Source organism: Brachycentrus maculatus, unplaced genomic scaffold (genome assembly GCF_059751285.1).
Source record: "Brachycentrus maculatus isolate JH-2025_06_01 unplaced genomic scaffold, ASM5975128v1 h1tg000046l, whole genome shotgun sequence".
NCBI classification, from domain to species: domain Eukaryota; kingdom Metazoa; phylum Arthropoda; class Insecta; order Trichoptera; family Brachycentridae; genus Brachycentrus; species Brachycentrus maculatus.
The window spans coordinates 901794-929013 of NW_028280800.1; the positions used below are offsets into that span (position 1 = coordinate 901794).

The 27220-nt window shown below is 31.6% G+C and overlaps 1 protein-coding gene across 1 annotated transcript; it reads left to right on the forward strand.

Moving 5' to 3' along the window:
- Positions 1-904: 904 nt before the first annotated feature.
- On the forward strand, positions 905-25255 carry LOC148312280 (cytochrome b5-like). The gene is made up of 4 exons (XM_088277567.1): positions 905-1198; positions 11645-11733; positions 15050-15157; positions 23856-25255. Exons 1-4 carry the CDS (start codon positions 1085-1087, stop codon positions 23950-23952), a joined length of 408 nt encoding a protein of 135 aa, XP_088133693.1. The 5' UTR covers positions 905-1084; the 3' UTR covers positions 23953-25255.
- Positions 25256-27220: the final 1965 nt, after the last annotated feature.

A 27220-nucleotide genomic window follows, 5' to 3' on the forward strand; every position in this document is an offset into this window, starting at 1 on the left:
GAAGAGCGAGTTTGGATCGAGTGGTGAGGATAACAGCGCACAGCAGCATAAGCGGAATCAGACCCCCAGGAAGACCACCTAAACGATGAAGATACAGCTGGTATTCCACCTTCCAGAAGCGGACCGGAGAATAACAGAACACGGTCCTAAAAAAGAAGAAGAAGAAGAGGAATCATTGTGTATAAGATTACTTATTTTCTAGAAAAGGAAAAGAAACTTCTTTATCAATTCTGTTTATTTTTCAACCAGAAGGAAAATTAAGCGCTTCATGAATTAGTGAATACAATCTAAAAAAAATCGTTATGCAAGTATAAAGTACAAAGTTGTTTTTCATCTTGTTCATGTCAATGGCACATGGCATCCAAATAATGCAGTTTTTATTTAATTTTCAATCGTATGAATACAAAGCGTTCCTTGAAACCTAAGTGTTAGTGTAGGCACCATATCGCGTATTTTTTATGAATAAAATCCAAGATCTTATGCCTAAATATATTACGAAACCGGATATTACATCTAAACAACAACACTTACATGATGTACAAACCTATAACAATTTCCAAAAAAAAATCTAATGAATAATATGAAATTTAAGTAACTTCAAACACAAAGAGTCAATACATTCACAAATAGATGAAGACTATAAAAATTATAAAGCTGAAGCCTAAGTAGAGCCATGATAAGCGGTATTGCATGAGCCGTTATTAGATTTTAGAGGCACTTGGACGTTAGGTGATTCCAAAAAATTATACTCATTCCAATATAAAACTAAATTCAACTTGCGTAGGTGTCTAATGACACTACTCTCCCCATATTTAAATTAAATTTTAACACTGGAAGCACCGCAATTGTCCACTGGGAATAATATTGACATTACCGATGTTGCCAAAGTGCACGTCAAGTCGTCAAGTCAAATGCTTTGTCATTTCCACGGGTGCCTCTCGTAAGTGGCGTACGGCGGGTGTGATCATTTTCCTGATATAAAATTAGCATTGATCGATCGTATCATACTGTGTATAGACAGAAAACCGTCGGGTTCATATCAGTGTACTGGTTGATAAGTTATTTCTATTACCTCGTGTGTAAAATGGCTGAAGCAAAATTATTCTCGCGTGCCGAAGTGTCCAAGCATAATGATAACAAGAGTACTTGGATAATTATTCACAACAGCGTGTATGATGTTACGGAGTTCCTAGGCGAGGTAAATTATTATAAATAATCCATTTGCTAACCTTAATTAAATGCTATAGATTGTATTATCTGGATTTTAGGCCGGATATTAAAATTTCGATGCCCACTATGTAATAATACCGGTTTTTATTATTGCGCATTATTTATTATTTGGTATTTGTCAGTAAAACGTTTAATCTTTCAAACGGAAGTGAAATGCGTGTTTTCCACGTTACCCTGACCCGTGTCTCAAAAGTCAACATAGTTTTACGATAATGACGTAGGCGCGACACGGTACATTACCAAATATTTAAAATATGTATCAACAAATTACACTCGCTACTTCGAATGATCACTAATTGAGCAAAATTGTCACGTAGTACCAATTTTGTATGCAGCGACGAAAAGCCTTTGATCAAAAACAAAAATTTTCAAAACAGGAAATAAATCTTCAATTTTTAGCCACGAAAATGATTCACAACTACTTATTAAAGTTTTAAATTGTATTTTTATTTTGTTAAGACGTTATGGTAAATTAACTAACTCGTATTAATATTAAAACATATTACGATGAATAAAAAACCCCACCCAATTAAACTAAAAATAGAATATCCTTGTTTACCAAAACGGAAACGTTTTATTAAATTCTTTTTTAAAATAAAATAACAATATAAGAACATCTTAATATTTCTGTCAAAGAAAAATACTGTCATACTGCCTTGCTATGTAAAAAACACGATGATTTCAAAATGTAACAAAGTTCAAAGGTTAATTGTGTTTGAAAACATCTTTCATTTTCAACATTATTACATTTCTGTGGTGCAATATGCCGCATTTTGTCATTTTTTAAGCATAAGGAAATTCACAATATTAATATTCTTGTTTATAGATTTGGGGGTTAATTTGTAGAACTCCATTTTAATTTATATATTTAATGTTCAAAGTAATATCAAACACTGTTTTTTTTCACATTGTCACAATTTTTTTAAATGTAGTCTTTAACAATAAAATACAAGTTTAATTACAACACGAAAATCAGTGTTTGATTTTAACATTTAATATATAAATTAATATTATTATTATAGCAGATACTGGATTATTCCCTACAGATGAGATATCAGTTTTAAAGGTGTCTCAACTTTCAACACATTTCATTCTTCTATTTTTTCAGGCTTTCATAAAAAAGGAATAGTACATGTTTCGTGTCAAGTTGACACTTTTAAAAATAAGGAAATCATTCAAAATTATTTTATAATCGGTTTTCACAACATTTTGAGTGTGTCAATTTTTTTGTTCACATATTATTTTAATAAAAAGTAAAAATTATATACAACATTTTGAGTGTGTCCAAATACTTGTTCACAAAATCTGGATTATCTCCAATTACAGGAGTTAATCTGATCAAATTATAAGCTTAAATAATAAAAATGAAAATGGTATTTTCTCGCGTTTCTCATGTGTGTGATTGAAATCCAGGATTTGGACCTCACATAGTTTCTGCTTAGTAAAAAGCTTCTTTACATCTCACCAATAGATGTCTCTAGTGAAGTTCTAGTGATTAAAGAACAAGGTTTCTTGTATATATATATATATATATATATATATATAGAACTTCCAAGAATTTAGTAGTGTGGTTGAATTGGTGAATGTTACACGTGTGTAAAGTGATCACTTAAACCACCCTATGACGGTCGTCAGCCCCGTAAATGCCCAGACTTCCATATTCTTCTTCTTCTGTGATGAGATGTCAATAAATAATATAAAAAATATATTGTAGGGTATCTTAGTGTGTAAAATAATTATGGAAAGAAATAATACATTTCTTGAACTCACTACTACTGCTACTACCGTCACACCGTTTCTCTGCAGGGGTAGACAGAGAGAATGGAACGCTATCACCAGGTGCTAAGTCCATTTTTTGATATTCGTCAATGCCACCTGTATAACAACATCGTTTTCGTCGAAAACAACCATAAGCTAGTTAGTGGACATTTCAAGGTCCCTATTTCAAAGTCCAAACTAGGTGATTATATTTGGAGATCCAGTCAAGGAAAAATACTAATTTAATTTTTGTTATATTATTTTTAGAGATCCAGTCAAGGAATAGTACTAATTTAATTCTTATTTTATTACATTTAGAGATACAGTCAAGGAATAGTACTAATTTAATTTTTATTTTATTATATTTAGAGATACAGTCAAGGAAAAGTACTAATTTAATTCTTATTTTATTATATTTAGAGATACAGCCAAGCAATAGTACTAATTTAATTTTTATTATATTATATTTAGAGATCCAGTCAAGGAATAGTACTAATTTAATTTTTATTTTATTATATTCAGAGATACTGTCAAGGAATAGTACTATTTTAATTTTTATTTTATTATATTTAGAGATACAGTCAAGCAATAGTACTAATTTAATTTTTGTTTTATTAAATTTGAGATCCAGTCAAGGAATAGTACTAATTTAATTTTTATTTTATTATGTTTAGAGATACAGGCAAGAAATAGTACTAATTTAATTTTTATTTTATAAATGTTGCTATATCCAAAATCAATATATTTTCTTGTCGTAATTATTGTCCACTAGAACAGTGTTCCGCAAACTTTTTCTGTTCAAGGTACACCTGCCAAATCAATTAATTTTTGAGGTACACCAAAGAAAAAACAAAGTTTATTTAATATTGATTTATTATAAAAATTAATATAAAGCGAAAGCATATATAACATATTATGTTTAATGCAAAATGTGAGCCTGTTTAACTGAGCGCAGGCGATCAAAATTTAGAGCAATTGTTTATAAGGATGTTTATCTTCAAAAAACTAGACTTTTTTCCGCGGCACACCAACTTATCACCACGGTACACCAGTGTGCCGCGGCACAAAATGTGAGCCTGTTTAATTGAGCGCAGGCGATCAAAATTTAGAGCAATTGTTTATAAGAATGTTATCTTCAAAAAACTAGACTTTTTTCCGCGGCACACCAACTTATCACCACGGTACACCAGTGTGCCGCGGCACAAAATGTGAGCCTGTTTAATTGAGCGCAGGCGATCAAAATTTAGAGCAATTGTTTATAAGAATGTTATCTTCAAAAAACTAGACTTTTTTCCGCGGCACACCAACTTATCACCACGGTACACCAGTGTGCCGCGGCACAAAATGTGAGCCTGTTTAATTGAGCGCAGGCGATCAAAATTTAGAGCAATTGTTTATAAGAATGTTATCTTCAAAAAACTAGACTTTTTTCCGCGGCACACCAACTTATCACCACGGTACACCAGTGTGCCGCGGCACAAAATGTGAGCCTGTTTAATTGAGCGCAGGCGATCAAAATTTAGAGCAATTGTTTATAAGAATGTTATCTTCAAAAAACTAGACTTTTTTCGCGGCACACCAACTAATCACCACGGTACACCAGTGTGCCGCGGCACACACTTTGCGAAACACTGCACTAGAAAACAGCATGTTTTGAAAAACTGTCAAACAATGTAGATAAAGGGTCATGTCACAAGCCCTGTAAATACCCAGACATCCATATTCTTCTTCAATTATTTCGAGATGTCATTTTTTATCAAAAATAATTCCAAAATTGAAAAAAAAAAAACTTACAATAGCCCTTTCATTAGCTCTTTTGTTTTCAAAAACATGTACATAATTATAATAATAATAATAATAAAACCCTTATCCGCACCCCAATGGTGCATAGGGCACTGCTTCGTATAAACGCAGTGTTATCTCGATCATTTACACATGAAGGAAAGGTGATCAGCCCTCCACTTCAGGTACCAGTCCAGGGTAATATTGAATAAATATTACAGTGAAAAAATCACTTATATTTATTTGACCCCCCTGGGAATCGAACCCGGGACCTCCAGAGCTCCTCGGTAGCTGAGCATGCTGACCATTACACTACTGAGGCGGACAAAATTATTTCGTACATAATTATTTCGAAGTAAAATTTATTTTTTCAATGCAAAAACGGTGTTTTAAGAAAAAGTCAATTACGCTAAATGTTACCTGGATTTAAAGAATATATATATATATATATATATATATATATATATATATATATATATATATATATATATATATATATATATATATATATATATATATATATATATATATATATATATATATATATATATATATATATATATATATATATATATATATATATATATATATATATATATATATATATATATATATATATATATATATATATATATATATATATATATATATATATATATATATATATATATATATATATATATATATATATATATATATATATATATACACCACAAACACCCAGACCAATTGAAAATAAATCTTTTTGTATTTATTTTGCAATTGGCGGGAATCGAACCCGCGACGCCAGTTTCGCAGTCGAGCGTCTACCCAACCACGCCACGGCGCCTGTTTATTTTAGTTAAGGCACTAAGAGAGTAATTACGCATTTAAAATCAACAGACTAGTAGTGGAATGCCCCCAAGAGAATTGATAAGTACATGCAGTTTATTGTTTTTGCATTTCGCGTGTGTCGAGAGATTGCAGAAGGCCAACAACATTATTATTATGTCATTATAAACGCTTATTTACTACTCCATTATTATTAATAATATTATATAACAAGGTACTGATGCATGTCGTTTGTATTTTAATGCATTACTAGCGTATTATACTGGAATGAACATATAAACAGAATGTCAGAAGACAGACTTCCACGTATCGCCTTCCAAGGTAACCCTGAAGGACGCAGACCCCCAGGCAGACCTCCGAAAAGATGGAAAGACAGCTGGGAGTCGACATCCCGAGAGCGACATGCGGAGGCACAAACAGATCCCTACGATCTACAAAAAGAAGAAGAAGAAGACTAGCGTATTCTAAGCTCTTAAAGAGACTTTAAGAGAAAATACCGCAACAACAAAAAAATATTAAAAGCTCACCTTTTTCCGTTTTTTTCTTCTTCTTTTTCTGTTATGACTTTTTATATTAAGATTTTACAAAATAAAATAACAACTGTGTAGTTTTTTTCCAAATTAATTAAAAATTTTATACTATAAATTCAGACTTATTTTTACGTATCGTGTAAATTTTAGCCCGCCTCCGCAGTGTAATGGTTATCGTGTTTAGCCACCGTGCTGGAGGTTCCAGGTTCGATTCTCAGGGCAGGGAAATAAATATAAGCGATTTTTCACTCTTATTCAATATTACCCCGGACTGGTACCTGAAGCGGAGGGCCGATTACCTTTCCTTCATGTGTTAACGATCAAGATAACACAGCTTTTATATGGTGCAGTGCCCTATGCACTATCAGGTGCGGATGCGGGTTTTGAGAAGAAGTAATATTTATATGTTTTTGGTATAAATATATATTTTTTTTTTTTACAAAACGTGTTTTTACTGCGATTTAAAAACGCGGCTTGTCTTAAAAGTGCTGTGTAATGGTGACGCCATACCCACTTCAAATGTCTACAATTAATTACGAACTATACTTATCTTGGGTAAATATGTAGTGTTCATTGTGACTGCAATTTTTTACGAACATATTGCCCAGTCGCTATCTGCCACCAAATCTCGCTTGTATCGCCATCAAGCACTCAAATGATCCCCGTAATCAACGATAGCACAAATTCGCGTATTGTCCTAGTAACTCTCAAATACGTCAAGCCCTCATATTATCCCCGTGACCCACAATAGCACAAACTCGCATGCTGTCTTTGTAACTCTCAAGTATGTCAAGCCCTCGTATTTTTCCTGTAACCCACAACAGCAGAAACTCGCATGATGTCTTTGTAACTCTCAAATATCGCTCACTCCTTTCAAGAACGTCATAAATCAAAAAACTTGATTTTTCAGGAGAATGTTTTTAAAGTTTAAAAATATAATACAATGTATTAAAAATAAATATCAAGCCACTTATTGAACTTTTTACTGTGCAACAGATCTTTTTAGGTAAAACCTGAATGTTTTTTCTCCATTTGAAAAATATTTAGTATATTTTAAAAAATAATTAAATAATTGCCTTTTCTTTAAAATGCAAAAACAACAGTCCGAAACAGCCCCTCGGCATTTTTTAGTTAGACCCAAAAAACGAAGATAGAATTGAATAATAATTGTATAATAACTATAATTGTATGAAACTATGTATAACCCTTTGAACGCGTTAAGCAAAAAATAAAAGTTGATTTGAAAACAATGCTAATTTTCCATAAAAGTATTATATAAAATTCCTTTTATTTCCTTTTATTTGTTTACCTTAGCCTATGGCTTGTAAAAGCCATGGACTATAGTCGATTTACGCGTCCAAAAGAGAAAAAAAATCGGGTGACATTAGTCGATTTACGCGTCCGAAGGAATAAAAGAGTTAGTTGAAATACATATATATTCGGCCATGTCATCCATAATTACATGACTTGTAATAGATAAATTATTTACATAGTTTTAATTTATATATATAAATATATATATATATATATATATATATATATATATATATATATATATATATATATATATATATACACATATATATATATATATATATATATATATATACACACATATATATATATATATATATATATATATATATATATATATATATATATATATATATATATATATATATATATATATATATATATATATATATATATATATATATATATATTTAGTTCGTTGCATTCAGTTATGTTACATGTACATATCGTAGTCGTACTGGAGAAAGTGAACAACTACCAAAACGTAAAATGTTCAGGAGGGCCATTTAAGTCACTTTTGCTTGGCAAGAGAGTAAACACCAATGCAGTTAGTCATTTTTAACAAGTCAATATACTTCCAAGTTTAAAATTCTTTGGGATTTTTTCAGGGCAATATTAAGCTAGTAAGATGTCAAATAGTCAATGATCAGGTTTTTGTAAAACAATGCACTTGGTCACTTTCTCCTGTATGACTACGATATATATACAATAATAATAATAATAAAATTCAAATACAAAAACACGTGACCTTGGCCCATTATCAGAATTCGAGGCAGTCGAGTCATTCGGTTCGATAGCTTGTTTTTCTGTGATCTCCGACTAGTTAATTCAAAAATATTTTTCCTCATCGCTGCGAGGGCGTTCAGCGCTTCTCAAAATTCAAATTTTTATGGTGTTTCCTCATGAATATAGGCAATAAAATAGTGCTACGAAACATCTCTCTGAAATGATGAAACACGTGTTTTGTGGCGTTGTATGGTGAACCAATATTTGCTGTCAGACTGAATAATCAATCAAATTTTACGTTGACGCTCACAGAGACTGGATAAATATCACGATGTGTGATTATTGGCTAATAAATTAATGTGAAAAAACACAAGACTATCGGTAGCATTCTTATTGAAATCTGTAGAGAAATAAGGGATATATGAAGGTTTAAACTTTAGATATGTTTTTAAAACGAAAAACGTGCGTTTGCATACGTTATCAAAATTCCATCATTGAACGTTTAATGACGTCATATGATTGTCTATGGTTTATAGAGCTGTAATAGTAGTATTGTGGATTGTTTGTTTGCCACTACACTTCCATTTGTATTATACAAATATGAGGGGAGGGGGGCGGGAGGGTGGACCATAGACATCAACAAATAGAGCCGCCAATAATTTAGCACTGACACCAACGTTAAAATGACTCAATCGCTTCTGTGACGTCATTCATTGCCAACTTACTAAAATAACGTTTTTTTCGAAGTCGAATTTTCCAAAAGAAAATGAGGAATGAAAATATTGATTATATCGGCTGTTATAAACACTTGACGAGTCTAATACAATCCTTTATAGGTTGAGTATGTTAAATTATATATTCCTCCCGTCTGACAAAGATCCATTAATGTCTGCGTTCTACATCACTAATGGTACGAGTTTATCGTTTGCAGAGGCAAATGAAGCTATCGCCATTTACGACTTTTCATTAACGGTGATGATGATATTTTTCACTGACGTAAATATTTGTCCGTCTCCGTAATGTAGTGGTTACCGCATTCGGCCACCATGCTGGAGGTTCCGGGTTCGTTTCCCAGGGGGGTCAAAATAAATATAAGTATTTATTTCACTCCAATATTTATTCACTATTACTCTGGACTGGTTCCTGAAGCGGAGGGCTGACCACCTTGCCTTCATATAATTAACAATTAACTTAACACGGCATCAATTTGATACAGTGCCCTATCCACCACTGGGTGCAAATGAAGAAGAATAAATGTGTTCAGTTATTGACTCGACAGTGACATTGTGGAAATATCTATCCATTTTCATTTATTTAATTTTCACTCGATAAATACCTCTATTTTCTTAAAATCTAACGTAATTTCGAAAATTTGTGACTCGTGTTTCGTTGCATTCCGCATAATTTTCATACACCGTATACGGTGAGAAATAGTGTTATTTACCATGTGAAATTTAAATAAAAAAATACGTAAATATTGACGATTTTATTGACTGTTCACGGGCGCTTGGGGGTAACGCATAACCCACCTAAAATCCCTTTTTCGAAAACTCATCGACCGAATGTCGATTCGTTAGCCGAGGCATTGCCGTACTGGGCATTATTAATATTTTAATACAATAAATAGCAAAAAATCGTCCGCGTAATTGCCGCCATTTTCAACGCAAAACGTCAGGCTTGCAAAAAATCATATTTCATTTACCGCCATAAAATTGTCTATGCCTTCTGAAATTGAATTCGAAATGCCGGTCTCGCGCGGTATTTCTGTAATGTAGGGAGGGGGTGTCACATTCCTACCCAGGAATTTTCTCGTCGCGAAATTAAATTCTAGACTCTGCATCACGTAATCGTTCACTGCCCTAGTATTTGATGAACTATTCTTGTGTTTGGTGGTTGTAAATGTGACGTAACGATGCGTTTTTGCGTCACGCGGGAAATATCCCTCTTTCTCGAAAATATCTCCAATTTCGGTGACTTTTCGTAATTTTCTAAGGGCTATGGCTATACGAATATTACGTAGGTACTACACGACTAGAAGGAATTACCTACATATGAAAAAAATGCGATCGAAATTCGAAAAATATATTTGATTTTTTTCCGTATACAAACTGATGCGCGGCGATGTTTCGAAAGTAAATATTAGTTTTTGTTGACAAAATAACAAAATCAGTGATCGAATTTAAGAAAAAAATCGACTTTTGATGACTAAAAGAATGATGAGTTTTAGCCATTTTTTGAAACCAAAAAAGAATCAATAATATTTCTGTATTATAGTGACACCTATCTACTACACAGCAAAGCAAACATGACGAGAAATTAGGCGTTTAAGATGTGTTTTTTTTGTATAGGTTAATGGTAACCGAAATGCACAAAAATGTGTACACCACCGCAACATAAGGTTTCTGAAATGCACAAATATGTCTCTTTCTTCTTCTTGGCCTTGTGGCCCTTTTTAAAAAGGGATTAGCCTCCTGCGATGCTGATTCCCAGCTGTCAATCCATCTCTTTGGTGGTTAGCCCGGGAGTCCTCTACCTTGGGGTTTGCTGTTCGATGCAATGTCTGAATGGTTCCATTCCCCTGCACATAGCATAATCGTTTTCATTGCCTTCCCCACTTAGTGACATCTTCAATCTCTCATATTTCTCCTATCCTGGTGTTCCTTGTGTCTATCCTGGTGTGTAGGTCTCCTAGATGTCTTTTCTTTTGTGAGTTCCATCACAAAATGGCCTATTTTTTTGTTTGTTTGTGTTGTCGGGAATGGGGAAGGATGCAAAGAGAACAAAGTTAACTATTCAATTGTTTTATATGTGTTTTTCTAATCGACCCACCACTGTCGTAGATCACCGTATTCGCACTGCGCCGCTCTGCTTGCTTGCATCCGACGCCCACAGATGGCGCAATACAATATTTTCATTGCTTAAATCTAACAGTTTGCAATCACACAGCCAGTATTCTTTAATTTTTTTATCGATTGTTGCGCGGTATGATCGATAATCCTGAAATTATCCAGAGCATTGGTCTGTATGTTCCCGATAGTTACCTAAGACAGCGTCGGCATAGATTGTTTCACATTCCTATACACAGGACCAACCTGCCGATGGTTATGCCTGTAGGAAGAGGTACCGCTATGTTGAACAATATCACATTGGATATTGATCTGTTTCATGTGTCCGAAGGAGTTTTCTAGATTCTTCTACACATTTAAGAAGAGTCTTTTTGCGTAATTTTTAATTAGTTTTTTTAATGTATACCCCTTAAATGTTTGTTTGTAATGTATATATTAATTATTGAATAAATTGAATTGAAATTGAATTGAATTGAATTGAATTCTTTAGTTTCTTCAATCATAAATCTTATCGGTCTGAAAACACAAAGAAAAAAATTAAATACTTTAAATAAAAATTTTGTTATTTTTGTAGGTAAAGTGTATTGGTTTTAGACCCCCGTAAACAATGTGTTGTTTTGTCCACAGCATCCGGGAGGCGAGGAGGTGCTTTTGGACCAAGCGGGGAAGGATGGCAGCGAGCCGTTTGAAGATGTTGGTCACAGTTCAGACGCAAGGTAACATTGGTATATCGCTCACTCCTTTCAACAACGTCATATATCACAAAACTTGATTTTTGAAATATGACGTTGTTGAAAGGAGTGAGCGATATGTTCTCTCCTATTCCGAGAATTCTAAGATATGGCAATACGGGCCATTGGTTGATGTTTTTAGTATATCAATAAACATCTTTAAGTCAAAATTTACAAAGCACTTTTTAGATCTCTTGGTATGAATTTTATTTCGATTATTAGCATCCCTAATTTGTACCAATTTTTTAACCTTTTTTTCACCAAGTTTGAGTTTTTTTAATATATTTATATTATCCACTGACACTTCGTGATGGAATTGCATTTTTAATATATTATTAGATTAAAACCAATATTTTTAGCTTTTCCACTTTATTTTTATTTGACCAGCGACCGGGTTTCGTCGTTACAGACTGGTCTGATGATGTCGGTAACGACGAAACCCGGTCGCTGGTCAAATAAAAATAAGGTGGAAAAGTTAAAAATATTGGTTTTAATCTAATAATATATTAAAGTTTGAGATTTGTTTTATTACTTATCTTTTCGTTTTTCATTATTTTTATTTTTATTTTATATCATTTATCATTATTTTCTATGTAATCTATCTTAATTTCTAATTTCTATTTAATTTTTTGTAAAAGGCAGTAATGCCGTAAATAAATAAATAAATCCGTGTGATATTCTACCGCTTGTGCCATAAATTACTAGTTTAACTTCGAAATCAATTACCATTGTTAGAATTGAACTGAATTGTCAAACAGATGTCGCTCACTCCTTTCAAGAACGTCATAAATCAAAAATCGTCAATATTCAGTTGTGCATGTTTTCAGAATGCCCAGAAAATGTACTATAATATCCCAGCAAAAGAGACATATTTTTAACTTAATAATTACCCCCTACAGGGCAGAAAGTGTTGTTTTTGCATTTTGATAAAAGGGTATTGTTTAATTATTTTTTTAAATATACTAAATATTTTTCAAATGGAGAAAAAACCTTCAGGTTTTACCAAAAAAGTTCTGTTGCACAGTAAAAAGTTCAGTAAGTGGCTTGATATTTATTTTTAATACAATGTATTATATTTTTAAACTTTAAAAACGTTCTCCTGAAAAATCAAGTATTTTGATTTATGACGTTCTTGAAAGGAGTGAGCGATATATACAAAGCAAAGAAATCAACATAAATCCATTTGGGATAGATTATCCATTTCTTTAAGTTCACAACAATGAAGACTAATATATTATGCTACACAATACAATACAATATAACAGCTATAGACACTCCTCTGAGAAACTGGGCCTTGAAGATCAATAGTGAGGAAAACAAGAGTACTTATCGAAGATCTAAATCAGTGATTCCCAAAGTGGTCTATATCGACCCCCAGGGGTCTATGACAGCTTGCAAGGGGTCTATGTTTTAATTTGAATTTAAAATATAACTAACTAACTAACTAACCATCACACCGCTTCCCCGCAGGGGTAGGCAGAGAGAATAGAGCGCCACACCACTCTGTCCTTGCAAACATTCTTCGCCTCTTCCACGTTCATGCATCTCCTCATACATACCCGCCGATTGTTACGACTCCTAACCTGACCACTTTCAAGTATTTGGCATACCTGATCGTGCCATGTTTTTTTTTCTGAATTTAAAATATAAATGTATAAAACCTAACATGTGTGGTTTTTAATTTTCACTACACTTCACTAAAAATACATTTGAAGTTAATGAATTTGATAAAAATCAATATCAGGTAAGGCAAGGGGGTCTACGAGATAAAAGAGTTTGGGAACCTCTGATCTAAATCTTCAGATTGAATCGTCGTCAACAAATTTGTTGGGATAAGTGAATGACATTACTGCTAGGTAGGATTATTTCAAACCATACCAAACGCTTCAGTTGCCCAGTGGAGTAAGTACAGTAACACCTCGATATAACGGACCTCTATTTTTTTCTCCTATATTAACGGCCGTAGCCAATTTGCACATAATATATTACATGTATACTTTATGATAAAAATAATATGTTTCCTCTTTTTAAGTATATTATTGGTTCGAAAAGTACTTATCTAAACAAGGATAAACATATAAAAAACAAGAAATTATGCATTACAGTCTGTTCATATTTATTTTACCTCTGATTTATATATATTTATATTTATTTTACTTTATACATATTTATACATATTTATTTTATTTACGTTCATATTTATTTTACCTCTAATTTACATTTACAAAAAAACATAACAACTAGAGGTAAAATAACTGTAGACTCACAGTAACCTAAAATATTGTAATTATTATTTTTATTATTTAACAAACATTGGATACAACGGACAAAAAATGCAGTCAAGTGTAAAAAAAATAAACGCGTCCTGTGAATATTATACATGGCTTAATTCAAGATAATCAAGTCATACGTCTAGCATTAGAATTTGAAACATAATTCCATCCTGGTCTTAGATTGCACCTAGCCAAAGCGATAGTATATTAGGAGATTCCCTGATATAATAACGTGTAAGTTTCGACTCAGCATACTGGCGTTTGCCACGCTGGCTAGAAATTCACGCTTCTGTTTGTTCGATATGTATTGTTTATTTATATCTAAATGCAGTGTTCATATCTTCAAAAAAAGGTTGGATTAATTTAAAACCTATTTTTACGTAATGAACTTTCGACTTTAACAGAAACTCCATAATTAGTCCGTTATATCAAGGTTTTACTGTATGTATAAAGTCTTTTTGTCATGGGGACAAAGAGTTCATCAACACACTAAGGACGGGAAAGGCATTTCTACCCGTTCGGTTGATTGATGCTTAAGGACGGAAAGGGTATTTTTACCTTCTGCGCCGGCCTCATTTATAAGTCAGAAAAGTAGCAATTATTTAATGTTTTTATATGAATATTATGTACTAATCTCTTTGTTAAGGTCTTAACTCGGTAGTGTAATGGCAAAGGGGTATATCTGCCAAATTTTTCATTTTCTATGTTTGTTCCACAAAATGTCTAAAATAGTTTATTCCATAATCTGGCAAAAGGATATAGCTGTAGTTGCAATACTTATTTAGTTTTATTAAGATGTGTACATATAAAAATACATAAAACAAGTGAGTTATTTAATTTCACAAGTTTGTTTTTGCTCTCCTGTAAAATTTGGTCTGAGACAGATATACCCCTTTGCCTTTACACTACCAAACTATATGTACACAATTATCGAAACACGCCGCGCAGGCGTAAAAAACACCCGTCCTTAGTGTGTTAACTTTGGAGCAAAGATGCGTAGGTTTTGAGGATTTGTTCTATTTTTACAGATCGCTGATGAACAAATACAAAATCGGAGAGCTGATTGAGTCTGAACGCAAGGAAACCAAGGAGGCCAAGATGGAGTGGTCCGACGACTCCTCACCCAGCACTAACAGGTGCAAAGTCTCATAAGTACACTATTTCCACCCAAACTCCCACCCGCCACCGCCACCATGACAAGCCTAACCTAAGCTGTCTCATCTACCGTCTCGTTCTCTCTTCTAAGTTCTGGATCTTCACTCTCTAAAGCAGTGGTTCCGAACCTTCTTGAATTCATAAAGCACTTTTGATCATAAGGGAAATTCGAACTACACCAAAACAAAAGATCCAAAAAACATATTAAGAAAACTTTCATTAATCTGTTAACCGGGCGGTCCGCTGTCCAATCACGCAACTTGTAATGGGCGGGAATACTGATTCACTCCGTGTCTTAAATTCATGTCGAGACATGTATGGATGACTAATTCCTTTGTTGTTCGAAAAATATATGTCCATATATATATATTATAATAAACATACATTTCAAGGACGTATTCATATGTCCTACCCGTACCCGATATTGTTTACGTTTAACGTATATATGCGTCCCGCCCGGTTAACAGGTTGAAAATAAAACTGTTTTTTTTTTTATCCCAGACAAGTTCAAAATTACATTAAAAAATACATAAAAACATAAATACTCCAATGAAATTTTCGCAGAGAAAATTATTTAATGTGACATTAAAAGCTTGTCGGCTTTTACAAATTACAGCGATATTAGGTGTAATATTTGATATAGGTACTCTCATTTCTTCATCCAAATTGCTAAGCCAAGGTTCACATATCAAGGGTCACAAATCCTTTCGATGAACCTACCATTGATGGAGCACCGTCTGTATAAATTGTTACACATAACTCCCATGATGCTTTCAATTGTTCTAAGTATGATGATATAGAATCAAAGATATCTAGACCGCTGTTGTGAGGTGAGCGCACACAACTTCACCTTGCAAGGGTGCTGCCATCTAGCCATTATATATGCAACTCAAAGCGCACAGTAAATGAGCCAACATAACATTTTGGTTTTCATAATTTCGCGGAGCACAAGGTTAGGAACTACTGCCCTAAAGCCTCGTACAGATGGTCTTGTACGGGAAATTTCTTGCCAGATCCAATGCTAACCAAATTGCGTATTGGCAGATTGAATTTCTGTCATCGTTCATGGCTGTTCCCATGCTGATAGCGTTTTTCCGGGTTTGTATGTCGCTTTGTCGTCGGCATTGACAGTGCAATTTGATAACCCAAGTAATCTTGCTTACCAAATTTATTAGTTTCTAATGTTACAGATGCTTCCATCTACAGGTATAAATATAAAGTTTAAATTTATATTTATACCTGCAGATGGAGCATCTGTAGTTTCTGAAACTAGTCGTAACAAAATATCATGCTCAAATCATTAAAAAAAACAAGTGTTTTACTTGTGATTTATCATACCATAAAGTTAATGCCAAAATAAATAACATAGAATTACAAAATTAACCCAAAATTGTAATCCATTTTCTAGAAATAATATTTTTGTTTCTTCGATTTTTTAAAGTTTTTTTTTCTAGTTGAAAAAAAGCATGTTGTGCCAGGTAACAGACAAGTTAAATGGACCAACACACTCTCATTTGCACTCGTTCTGTGACTCATTCGGGACATGTCTCTTCTGCACATATCTCACGGTTAGTTTATGTAACCGACCGTCGATGTGGCAAGCTAAAATAGCCTAAGCACAACTCGGTCAGCACCGAATATGGCTAAAACCGTGCAGTATACGCCAATTCCACTCCTCGTTTATAAGCTTAAAGATAACTTTTCTCTCTTTGTAATTTTTGTGCAGTTCCTGACAGAATTTCATTTCAATTTGTTTGTGTGTGGTGTTTTAACAGACTTATCTATGATCAATATCAATTCTAGGGGATAAAAAAACGATTAATCTAATAAATATATTTTTTGTTGATGTTTTAATACTATTTAATTAGAAAATGCTAAGTACAACAAAAAACAATATAGACACTATCTTGAATCTAAGTGAGTTAATTTAAAAAACATATTTTACCACGATTACAAATAGATTGGGCAAAAGTGACAAAAGACAATGAAATTAAATATTTTTAATTTAAGTTTTACTTAGTAAATAACACTATTTCTTGAAATCTATTATGACACGTGTTTCAAAGCATTTCGCATCATTTTCAAACACCGTAAATCGTTTAAATGTTTACGGTGTTTAATAACGATATGGAATGCATCGAAACACGTGTCACAATAGATTTTTAACAAATAGTTGTATATACTAAGTAAAACTTAAATTTAAAATGGATAGATTTTACCACAAAGTGAATGCCGAATCAATTAATGAAAATTTTCACATATGTATGAACATATTTTAATATAACAAAGTGCAGTAAATTAATTAAGAAAGATAACTCCGTGATAACACAAAATCCTTTTTTTAAACAAGATACAGTACGACTCAAGTATTTTTAGTACTTGTTGGCACATTACATGGATACACAGAATAGATTTCACACTTACAATAATACAAATTCGATATTTGTTGTTTTTGTCACTAAGTCATCAATTGTTATCTCGTTTTTTTTTTAAATCATGGTACATTGGTAAAAATATATTTATATCATTGACATGTAATCTATCAAATTATGTATTGATAAATATCAACTGCAAAAAGTTATATAATTTAATCTACACAACAAAAAAAAAGTTAGGTTTGAGTGTATAAACTGAGTTTCTAATTATTTTCATCGAATAGAGATGAAAATAATGGAAATAAATCTGTGTTTTAAAACAGGTACATTTAGTGCAGAAAAAATCTGATAATTTTCCGTGACTGTAGAACAATACTTCAAAATTTTATTACTGTTGTACATAGCGCAGAATCATCACAAAACAAATCTTTCTGCTTGCAATATCGTAATTTATATTTAAAACAAAAAAATGCTGAAATATTTCCACAGTATTATATTATAAATATTAGGAAAAATATAAATCAAATTGCTTGAATGATTACCAAATTTTCGAGTGAAACATTGTTTTTGGGGGATTTCAAATCCTCCTCTTGGGTCCGGGTAGGTTAAAAATGCAGTGCTTTCTATACTCCCACTTGTTTATTTGGCCAGTTATCACTTGCCTCTGTTGAAGGCCATCTTCAGACTGACGCCAGACGAGAATGAGTAAAAGCGGTAATTGGTTACGTAAGCAAGTGGAAATGTACCAAGTTTTTTCAACCCTTTGCGCCCGTGGGCCATAGTGGCCTGTTTACAGTTTATCTGTTTATCTTTACTTCAGACGGGAAAAAGCCGTGTGAAATGGGTTAATTTTATTTGCGCAATAACAATCATGACATAAGAATCTCATCAATAAAAGTGGATAAAAAATAATTATAATAAAGTAGATTATAAAAAAGTTTAAATATAATAGCTTTTTGTGTAATGTGTATAACAAATGTGTCTATATGTATAAAATATAAAGCGGCTTGTGAATATATAAATGATGTGTTAGGTAAATTCTCTGTATATTAGTTGATAGCTGCTAAAATGTCCATGCTTATATTCTATTGACTTGTTGAACTAAATATAAAAATAAAACACTTATGTAAAACCACTTTTGAGATTATTTATGTAAACTGGACTAGTTTTGAGAACTAAAGATGTTCTCGAAAGTTACATTAATATACTCAAAAGTGGTGTTTTACGAGTGTTTTATTTTTATATTCAAATCATCATGTTATTCCACAAAGTTAATGCCAAATCAATAAATGTACCTCCTGATGATTAATTAATTTTACGATAATAAGATATATAAGTTGAGGAATTTAGCCTACTAGTTTAGTGGATTCGAAACAGATAGGCTTAATTTAAAACCTAAAATTTTTATTAAATTCATAATTAAAATATTTACTGTTTGTTGCAAAAATTCTACAGATAGACATACTGTAGAATGAGGCTACTTGAACTTTGGTGTGTTACTTGAGCCCAGTACAATTTTTTTTTAATCTGTATTTAATCTGGGCTCAAGTAACACATCAAAGTTCAAGTAGCCCCTTTCTACAGTATACAAGATATATATTTATTGCAGAATATTAGGCATGATATATTTGTGTGTTTATATACATAATATCTTTTGCAAAGTCTCATGTAGATGACCTTATATCAAAGATTTAGTATCTGGGTCCAATTTCATGTGTAGATGTTGTAACTTGTATAAAATATCTTATCAAAGCAAAAATATTATATTAATCAGTGTATATGTAGAGTGTCTTGGTGTTGTTTCGCATAGTCAAGTGTGTATCATTGTGATATGGGTCCAATATTATCAAAGCTGCTTATTTGTGTTATATGATAAGATTCACCTTATCGAGTGTCCCCACCTGGTAAACTTAGAGAGAGACTATATATATATTTTTATAAATATATATAGTCTCTCTCTCTATATATATATATATATATATATATATATATATATATATATATATATATATATATATATATATATATATATATATATATATATATATATATATATATATATATATATATATATATATATATATATATATATATATATATATATATATATATATATATATATATATATATATATATATATATATATATATATATATATATATATATATATATATATATATATATATATATATATATATATATATATATATATATATATATATATATATATATATATATATATATTATATATATATATATATATATATATATATATATATATATATATATATATATATATATATATATATATATATATATATATATATATATATATATATATATATATATATATATATATATATATATATATATATATATATATATATATATATATATATATATATATATATATATATATATATATATATATATATATATATATATATATATATATATATATATATATATATATATATATATATATATATATATATATATATATATATATATATATATATATATATATATATATATATATATATATATATATATATATATATATATATATATATATATATATATATATATATATATATATATATATATATATATATATATATATATATATATATATATATATATATATATTTATATATATATATATATATATATATATATATAAATATAACTCATATGTAGTATGTCATGAGATTGACAAATATATCTGGGAGTTCCGAAAATTTGTGAAAGTAATGTGGTTGTCAATCGTGGGTAGAATGGTGAATGTTGCACTTGTGCAAAGTGATCACTTAGCCAGCCCAAGGCCGGTTATAAGCTCTCCAAGTACCCAGACATCCATATTCTTCTTCGTCTATGTTGAGATGTCAAAATGTAAAAATTAATATTGTTTATTTCTGAATACTCAGTGCTACGTTGACGCTGGAAACTAAAAAGGATTAAATCGTAATTTTCAGTATTTTCTACAGGATCAACCATTGAGGATTTGGTCACAATTTATATAAATCATCAATAGATAATTTTGCGATAAACAGATTTGTTGTAATGGCCTGTGAAATAACACCATAGAATGAGTTTTAATTAGGAGCTAAGTGGCGGTGGCAGTGATCATGATCATGCATTCCTTGCCCGTTACAAATTCATAATGTGTCAAAAAATCACGTGCTGGATGTTCATAAAAGCACTAGGGTCAAATATTGCATGGTAGCTACCTCGGCCGCTATTCGTACCTGGATGAACACAGCATCATTAGAAGGCGCTACGAGCTACGTATGGAACTAATTTCTTAATATCACATTCACGTTTTGTCAAACAGAATGCTACCGGACGTCTAATTTTACTATGGAGAGTATAAGAATACACAAAAAGTAAAATTATTGATGAGCTTTGATTAGCTAAAGTACTGTAGAACGGGGCTACTTGAACTTTGATGTGTTACTTCAGCCCAGTACAAAAAAGAGATTTAAATCTGTATTTGGTCTACAATAATGAATATATTGTGACAATAACTGTCACCTTTCAGGGAAACAATGAATCATGTCGATACATTCATTATTGTAGACCTAATTCAGATCTATTTTTTTTTATTGTACTGAGCTCAAGTAACACATCAAAGTTCAAGTAGCCCCGTTCTACGGCGCCTACTTTGTGCCATCAAAAGCGTACAAAATCAGATGAAGTAAATGCAGAAAAATAATCTGAGCAAATTTGCATGAATATCTTATTTACAACATTTTGAGTGTGTCCAAATACTTGTTCACAAAATCTGGATTATCTCCAATTACAGGAGTTATTTTCATATTATTTTTGACATCTCATCAAAGATGAAGAAGAATATGGAAGTCTGGAAAAGCCCCGTAAATGCCCAGGCTTCCATATTCTTCTTCATCTTTGATGAGATGTCAAAAATAATATCTTATTTTATAGTTTTGTTCCTTTTACTTTCCAGTGTCAAATATTTTTATTTCCTTGTATATTATTTTACTTTATTTCTGTTGTGTATGGTCAATGTTGTCACAAAACAAAAGGAATGAGCAATTTGATGTCGGATCTTACGTTGAGAATTTAGTTATACTAAATACATATCCACTTTTACAAAAATAGAAAAACCACCAATATAAATAATGTTGTCCGCCTCCGTAGTGTAATGGTGAGCACGCTCGGCTACTATACTGGACGTCCCGGGTTCGATTCCCAGGGGGGGTCAAATAAATATTAGTGATTTTTTTAACTGTAATATTTATTCAATATAACCCTGGACTGGTACCTAAAGCGGAGGGCTGATCACCTTTCCTTCATGTGTTAATGATCAAGATAACACTGCGTTTATATGATGCAGTGCCCTATGCACCATTGAGTGTGGTTAAGGGTTTTTATATCTTTCTTTATGCATAAAAAATACCCAATCTTCATTTTATGGACTTTTATGCAATGTTTTGTTACACAGTGGAAGGTTATTTGTATTATGTATTTATTTCAATTTATTAGTGAAGAATGACCGTCACTTGTTCAACATGCCCCATTATTTGTCATTCCTTTTGTTAGGCTAATGTGTTTCTATACTCTAATGAGTTTCCTAAACGACTGGAGCGTAATTGTTGCAAAGAAGCGTCAGGCGCGGTAAGGATCATTTTCTGTAATAGATTACAGTCGGTATTGTGTTATGTACCCCATGTGTTAAAAAACCCAAGCAGATGCATCCTTCTAATGTAGCAATGTCATTCCAGATGATGAGTTGAGCAGAAATTGCCGTAGCAAGTTTTATGTAACACAGGAATGTTTTTATGCACGGTAATGGCTGAAAGAAATTCATACAATTAAAAAAAAAATACTTATAAAGTCATTGTATATTGAAAGCTGTCCCACCGCATGCCCAGATCTGATACAGAAGCATCTAGGCTTCCTGACAGATCTGCTCTTGCTAAGCAATTTTTTTTTTTTGAACTAATTTGCGAAATTTATTAAAAATGTGAAACAACATAAAATTGTATCCCGATTTTACTATGAATTTACATTTAAAAGCTTTCAATATACCTGTCACTGCCAATCTAAATAATACAAGGCTGTAAGTCCATCACCAAATTTTCTAGAAGTTCCCCAGTGTAAAGTCATTGTATATCTTTTTTATGATTTAAGTACAATGTTGACCGGTTTTGAAGCAAACAGCTTCTTCCTGAAGTATAAATTAGTCTTCAGGAAGAAGCTGTTTGCTACAAAACTGGTCGATGTTTATTACGAAGACGTAGATTACGAAGTTAGTGCTTCAAATATAACGTCTCCGTTTTTTTATTAATCAATTTCAATCATGTTTGAACTGACATTTGCGAAATCGTCAAATTACTTCCAAACAATCAAGTTTAATGTTTCCATTTTTTTTTTCACGCATTTAAATTTTTATTTTATTCAAATATCTGATTTTCTATTGATCCGTTTAACATATTTTTGGTTAAATGCCAAAGGGCCGCAATGCAAAAATAAATTAAACCCTTTATTCCGAAAATGGTATCTAAATGGTCAACATTTTCATATTTGAGGGACACCCATGTTTCTAGCGTTACAAATGGACATTTCATGGGCGTCTTTTTCGAATATGAAAATGTTGATGATTTAGATACCATTTTTGGAATAAAAAGTTTAATTTTTTTTGCCTTATGGCCCTTTGGCATTTAACCAGCGATATGCCAGTTTTGTTATTGGTCAGAATGTAAGGTTATGTACTTATGCTTATTGCTAAAATAAACATACCCTAATTTTTTTATTATTTAAAATCGACTTTTTTTTCAAATTCCTGACCTTACGTGGAAGACTCCATTACAATATCATACAAAGAATGTGAGATGGCATTAGAAGGATGTACAACATTTTGAGTGTGTCCAAATACTTGTTCACAAATCTGGATTATCTCCAATTATAGGAGTTATTTTTCGTATTATCTTTTGACATCTCATCAAAGATGAAGAATATGGAGGAATTTGAGTAGTGTGGTTGTCAATAATGGGTAGAATTGGTGAATGTTACACGTGTGTAAAGTGATCACTTAAACCAGCCTATGACGGTCGTCAGCCCCGTAAATGCCCAGACTTCCATATTCTTCTTCATCTTTGATGAGATGTCAAAAGATAATATTAGAAGGATGTATTTGCCGGAGTTGAGGTTTTTGGAGGTTCAAACAGATTACACGGCTGATAATTTGGAATTTAGCGCCCTGAATTCGTTAACGTTCCAGTTGTTTGTTTAGCTCGTTGCTCTATCGCCTTATTCTGAATGTGTGGAGTGTTTGTTGCAGTTCGCTGGGGTCCTGGGTGGTACCGCTCATTCTAGGCCTTATCGCCACCGTCTTGTATAAATTCTTTTTCGCGGCAGTGTCCGGACAGTCGGGATAAGCGCACAGTAAACAATAAGACACGAGACTTTCATCAACAACAGTTCAACATAGTAAACTAGAGTGCTGCAAGATTTATAACATTTTGTCGTGTTGGCAACATAAAAACTATACTATACCTGTGAATAATTTTTCAGAATTTCTTTAAAAGTATTATAAAACTGAAAACAGTGTAAAAGTGGAGTGAGCTTCATGAAGAGATTCAAGATTTCTCTGTAACAGTGGAATCTGGACTACAAATGCTCAGAGTTTACAATTACAGTTTCAGATTAGTTGGCAAACTGATACTTTTCTTTTCATCAGAATTATTGTTTGTAGTCTTTTATTGTTTGGAATCATAACTCAGTTTCAATAATTGAGCTGGGCGGATAAAACTCTGAGTTTTCACTCATTGCCTTAAATTTTCTCTTAAACTTTGAATGTTCATAGTAAGAAATATATAAACATGTTTGGACTGACTCGTAGAATCACAAAAACCATCGCACTAAACTATGCATTTGTTTTTTTCGTAAAATACAAGTTGTGTTTTGATTTTATTATATCTTTCTATTGTGAAAAGAACACAATACGGTTGATTTTTTTATGTTGCCAACGATTTGTTTTTATTAATATTTATATCAATTTTATTTTTCAAGATTCAGCCAACACAATATATTTGGGATAAGCATGTAGTTATTTTATCAATCACAAAACTTCCTGTGTATTTTTATGTAGGGGTATTGTAAAAGAAATCACATCGCTCACTCCTTTCAAGAACGTCATAAATCAAAAATCGTCAATATTCAGTTGTGCATGTTTTCAGAATGCCCAGAAAATGTACTATAATATCCCAGCAAAAGAGACATATTTTTAACTTAATATTTACCCCCTACAGGGCAGAAAGTGTTGTTTTTGCATTTTGATGAAAGGGTATTGTTTAATTATTTTTTTAAATATACTAAATATTTTTCAAATGGAGAAAAAACCTTCAGGTTTTACCTAAAAAGTTCTGTTGCACAGTAAAAAGTTCAGTAAGTGGCTTGATATTTATTTTTTAAACATTGTATTATATTTTTAAACTTTAAAAACGTTCTCCTGAAAAATCAAGTATTTTGATTTATGACGTTCTTGAAAGGAGTGAGCGACATGATTCTTCAATAACCTACCCATCATTATCATTTTTATGGCCAGTATCAACTTGCCTTGTTCCATTCTCCTTTTAAGTAATAAATTCTAGCTTTCATCTTTTACTTTTGTTTTTTTAATATCAATTATAAGAAAAAAATGTTAATAAAACTTATCGGTTCTTTAGCTAACAATAAAAATATTATAGATAAAATTCAAATGTGCTGCTTATTCCAAAGTATATACATACATATATCGCTCACTCCTTTCAACAACGTCATATATCAAAAAACTTGATTTTTCAGGAGATTGTTTTTTGAGTTTGAAAATACAATGAAATGTATTAAAAATAAATATCAAGCCACTTATTGAACTTTTTACTAATCAACAGATATTTTTAGGTAAAACCTGAATTTTTTTTCTTCATTTAAAAAATATATTGTATATTTAAAAAATAATTGAACAATACCTTTTCTTCAAAATGCAAGAACAACACTTTCTGGCCTGTAGCGGGTAAATACTAAGTTACAAATATGCCACTTTTGCTGGGATATAGTACATTTTCTGGGCATTCCGAAAACATGCACAGTTGAAAATTGACGATTTTTTAATAAATGAGGTTGTTGAAAGGAGTGAGCGATATGTGTTTGATACTTAATATTTTTTAGTGCACTCAAATATTGAGCCGTCCTCGACAGAACATGGTATAAGTAAATTTGAGAAGAATAATTTACAAACATAAGAGTAACAAGTACATGCATATTTGATTAATAATTTAGTATTGTTGAAATTAAATAAAATTATGTTACTGCAGATGACACAATGCAAGAATTGAATATACCTGCTGTAACAGTCGCAGTTAGAAATACATTCGGTTTAAAGGTTGGGCTTTAACCGTGTGAATTCATATATCTGCTTACTGATGTTTCATAGCACTATCTGCGGGTATATATATATAGGGTGCTATTGCATCGAAATTATACACACAAAATAAGAGCAAATATATACCGTAGAACGGGACTACTTGAACTTTGATGTGTTACTCGAACCCAGTTCAAAACAATGATTTAAATCTGTATTTGGTCTACAATAATTATATCGTGACAATAAGTGTCACCTGTCAGGGAAACAATGAATCATGTCGATACATTCATTATTGTAGACCAAATACAGATCTTTGTACTGAGCTCAAATAACACATCAAAGTTCAAGTAGCCCCGTTCTACGGTACACACAAAGTTGCAACCAAAAAATGTGTCTGTATTTGGTGTCACAATTTCACATAGTAATATAAAAATCAAACTTCATCTTTACTCTTATGAAGTTGTGTCGAGTAGGTGTATTGATTTGATTCACTAATTTCAATGTTGAAAAAGCAAGGAATTTACGCTGCAAATGCGGCATATTTTATATTCTTATCTTACTTAGCTCTAACATCTACAATATTAAAGTTAGTGAATTCAAATTTAAACCTGAAAATGCATGCTCTTCTTTTGTAAGCTTACCTCTCTTTCTGCCCTTGGCTTCTCTGTTATTATTATATAAAATGTTGTTAAACTTATTTTACTTCTTCCTTTTATATATTTTACATGTAAAAATAGTCAGTTTGATATTGTGTTTACTTGTATATGAGACATAGTGAAAGTCACAACTGAAGCGTACATGTGTTTGATACAAAATTGTATTTTTGAAGAAACGTATACAAAATACTAAACTTGACTTGGACCACTACTTTTGATTGATGCATTTTATCTTTTTCACCTTTGAGACCAAGTAATTCAGTTTATCACAGGATTTGTTGTTTATTTTATCCTGTAAATAAGGGAATAATAGTGGAGTGTTTTATATTTTTTAATAGCTGACAATATTCTCTATGGCATCTATTTTCTCCGTTAAGTTGCAATCCTTGATCCCACCAAAAACAAAAAATACCCGGTAACTAACCCGCTATTTAAAAGTAACGAGTTAAAAGTTTTAATTATCCAGTAATAATCCATCTGACAAAATTTTGAAAGAACTTCTCAAAACATCTAGTTAATTGATTCTCAATACATATACATGTATGGAAATATCTAGTGATGAAATATAACAAGTATTTTCGCTTCGATTTGCCTGACTCCATAATGCGGAATTTACATATGATGACACATGAAAACTTACAAGAA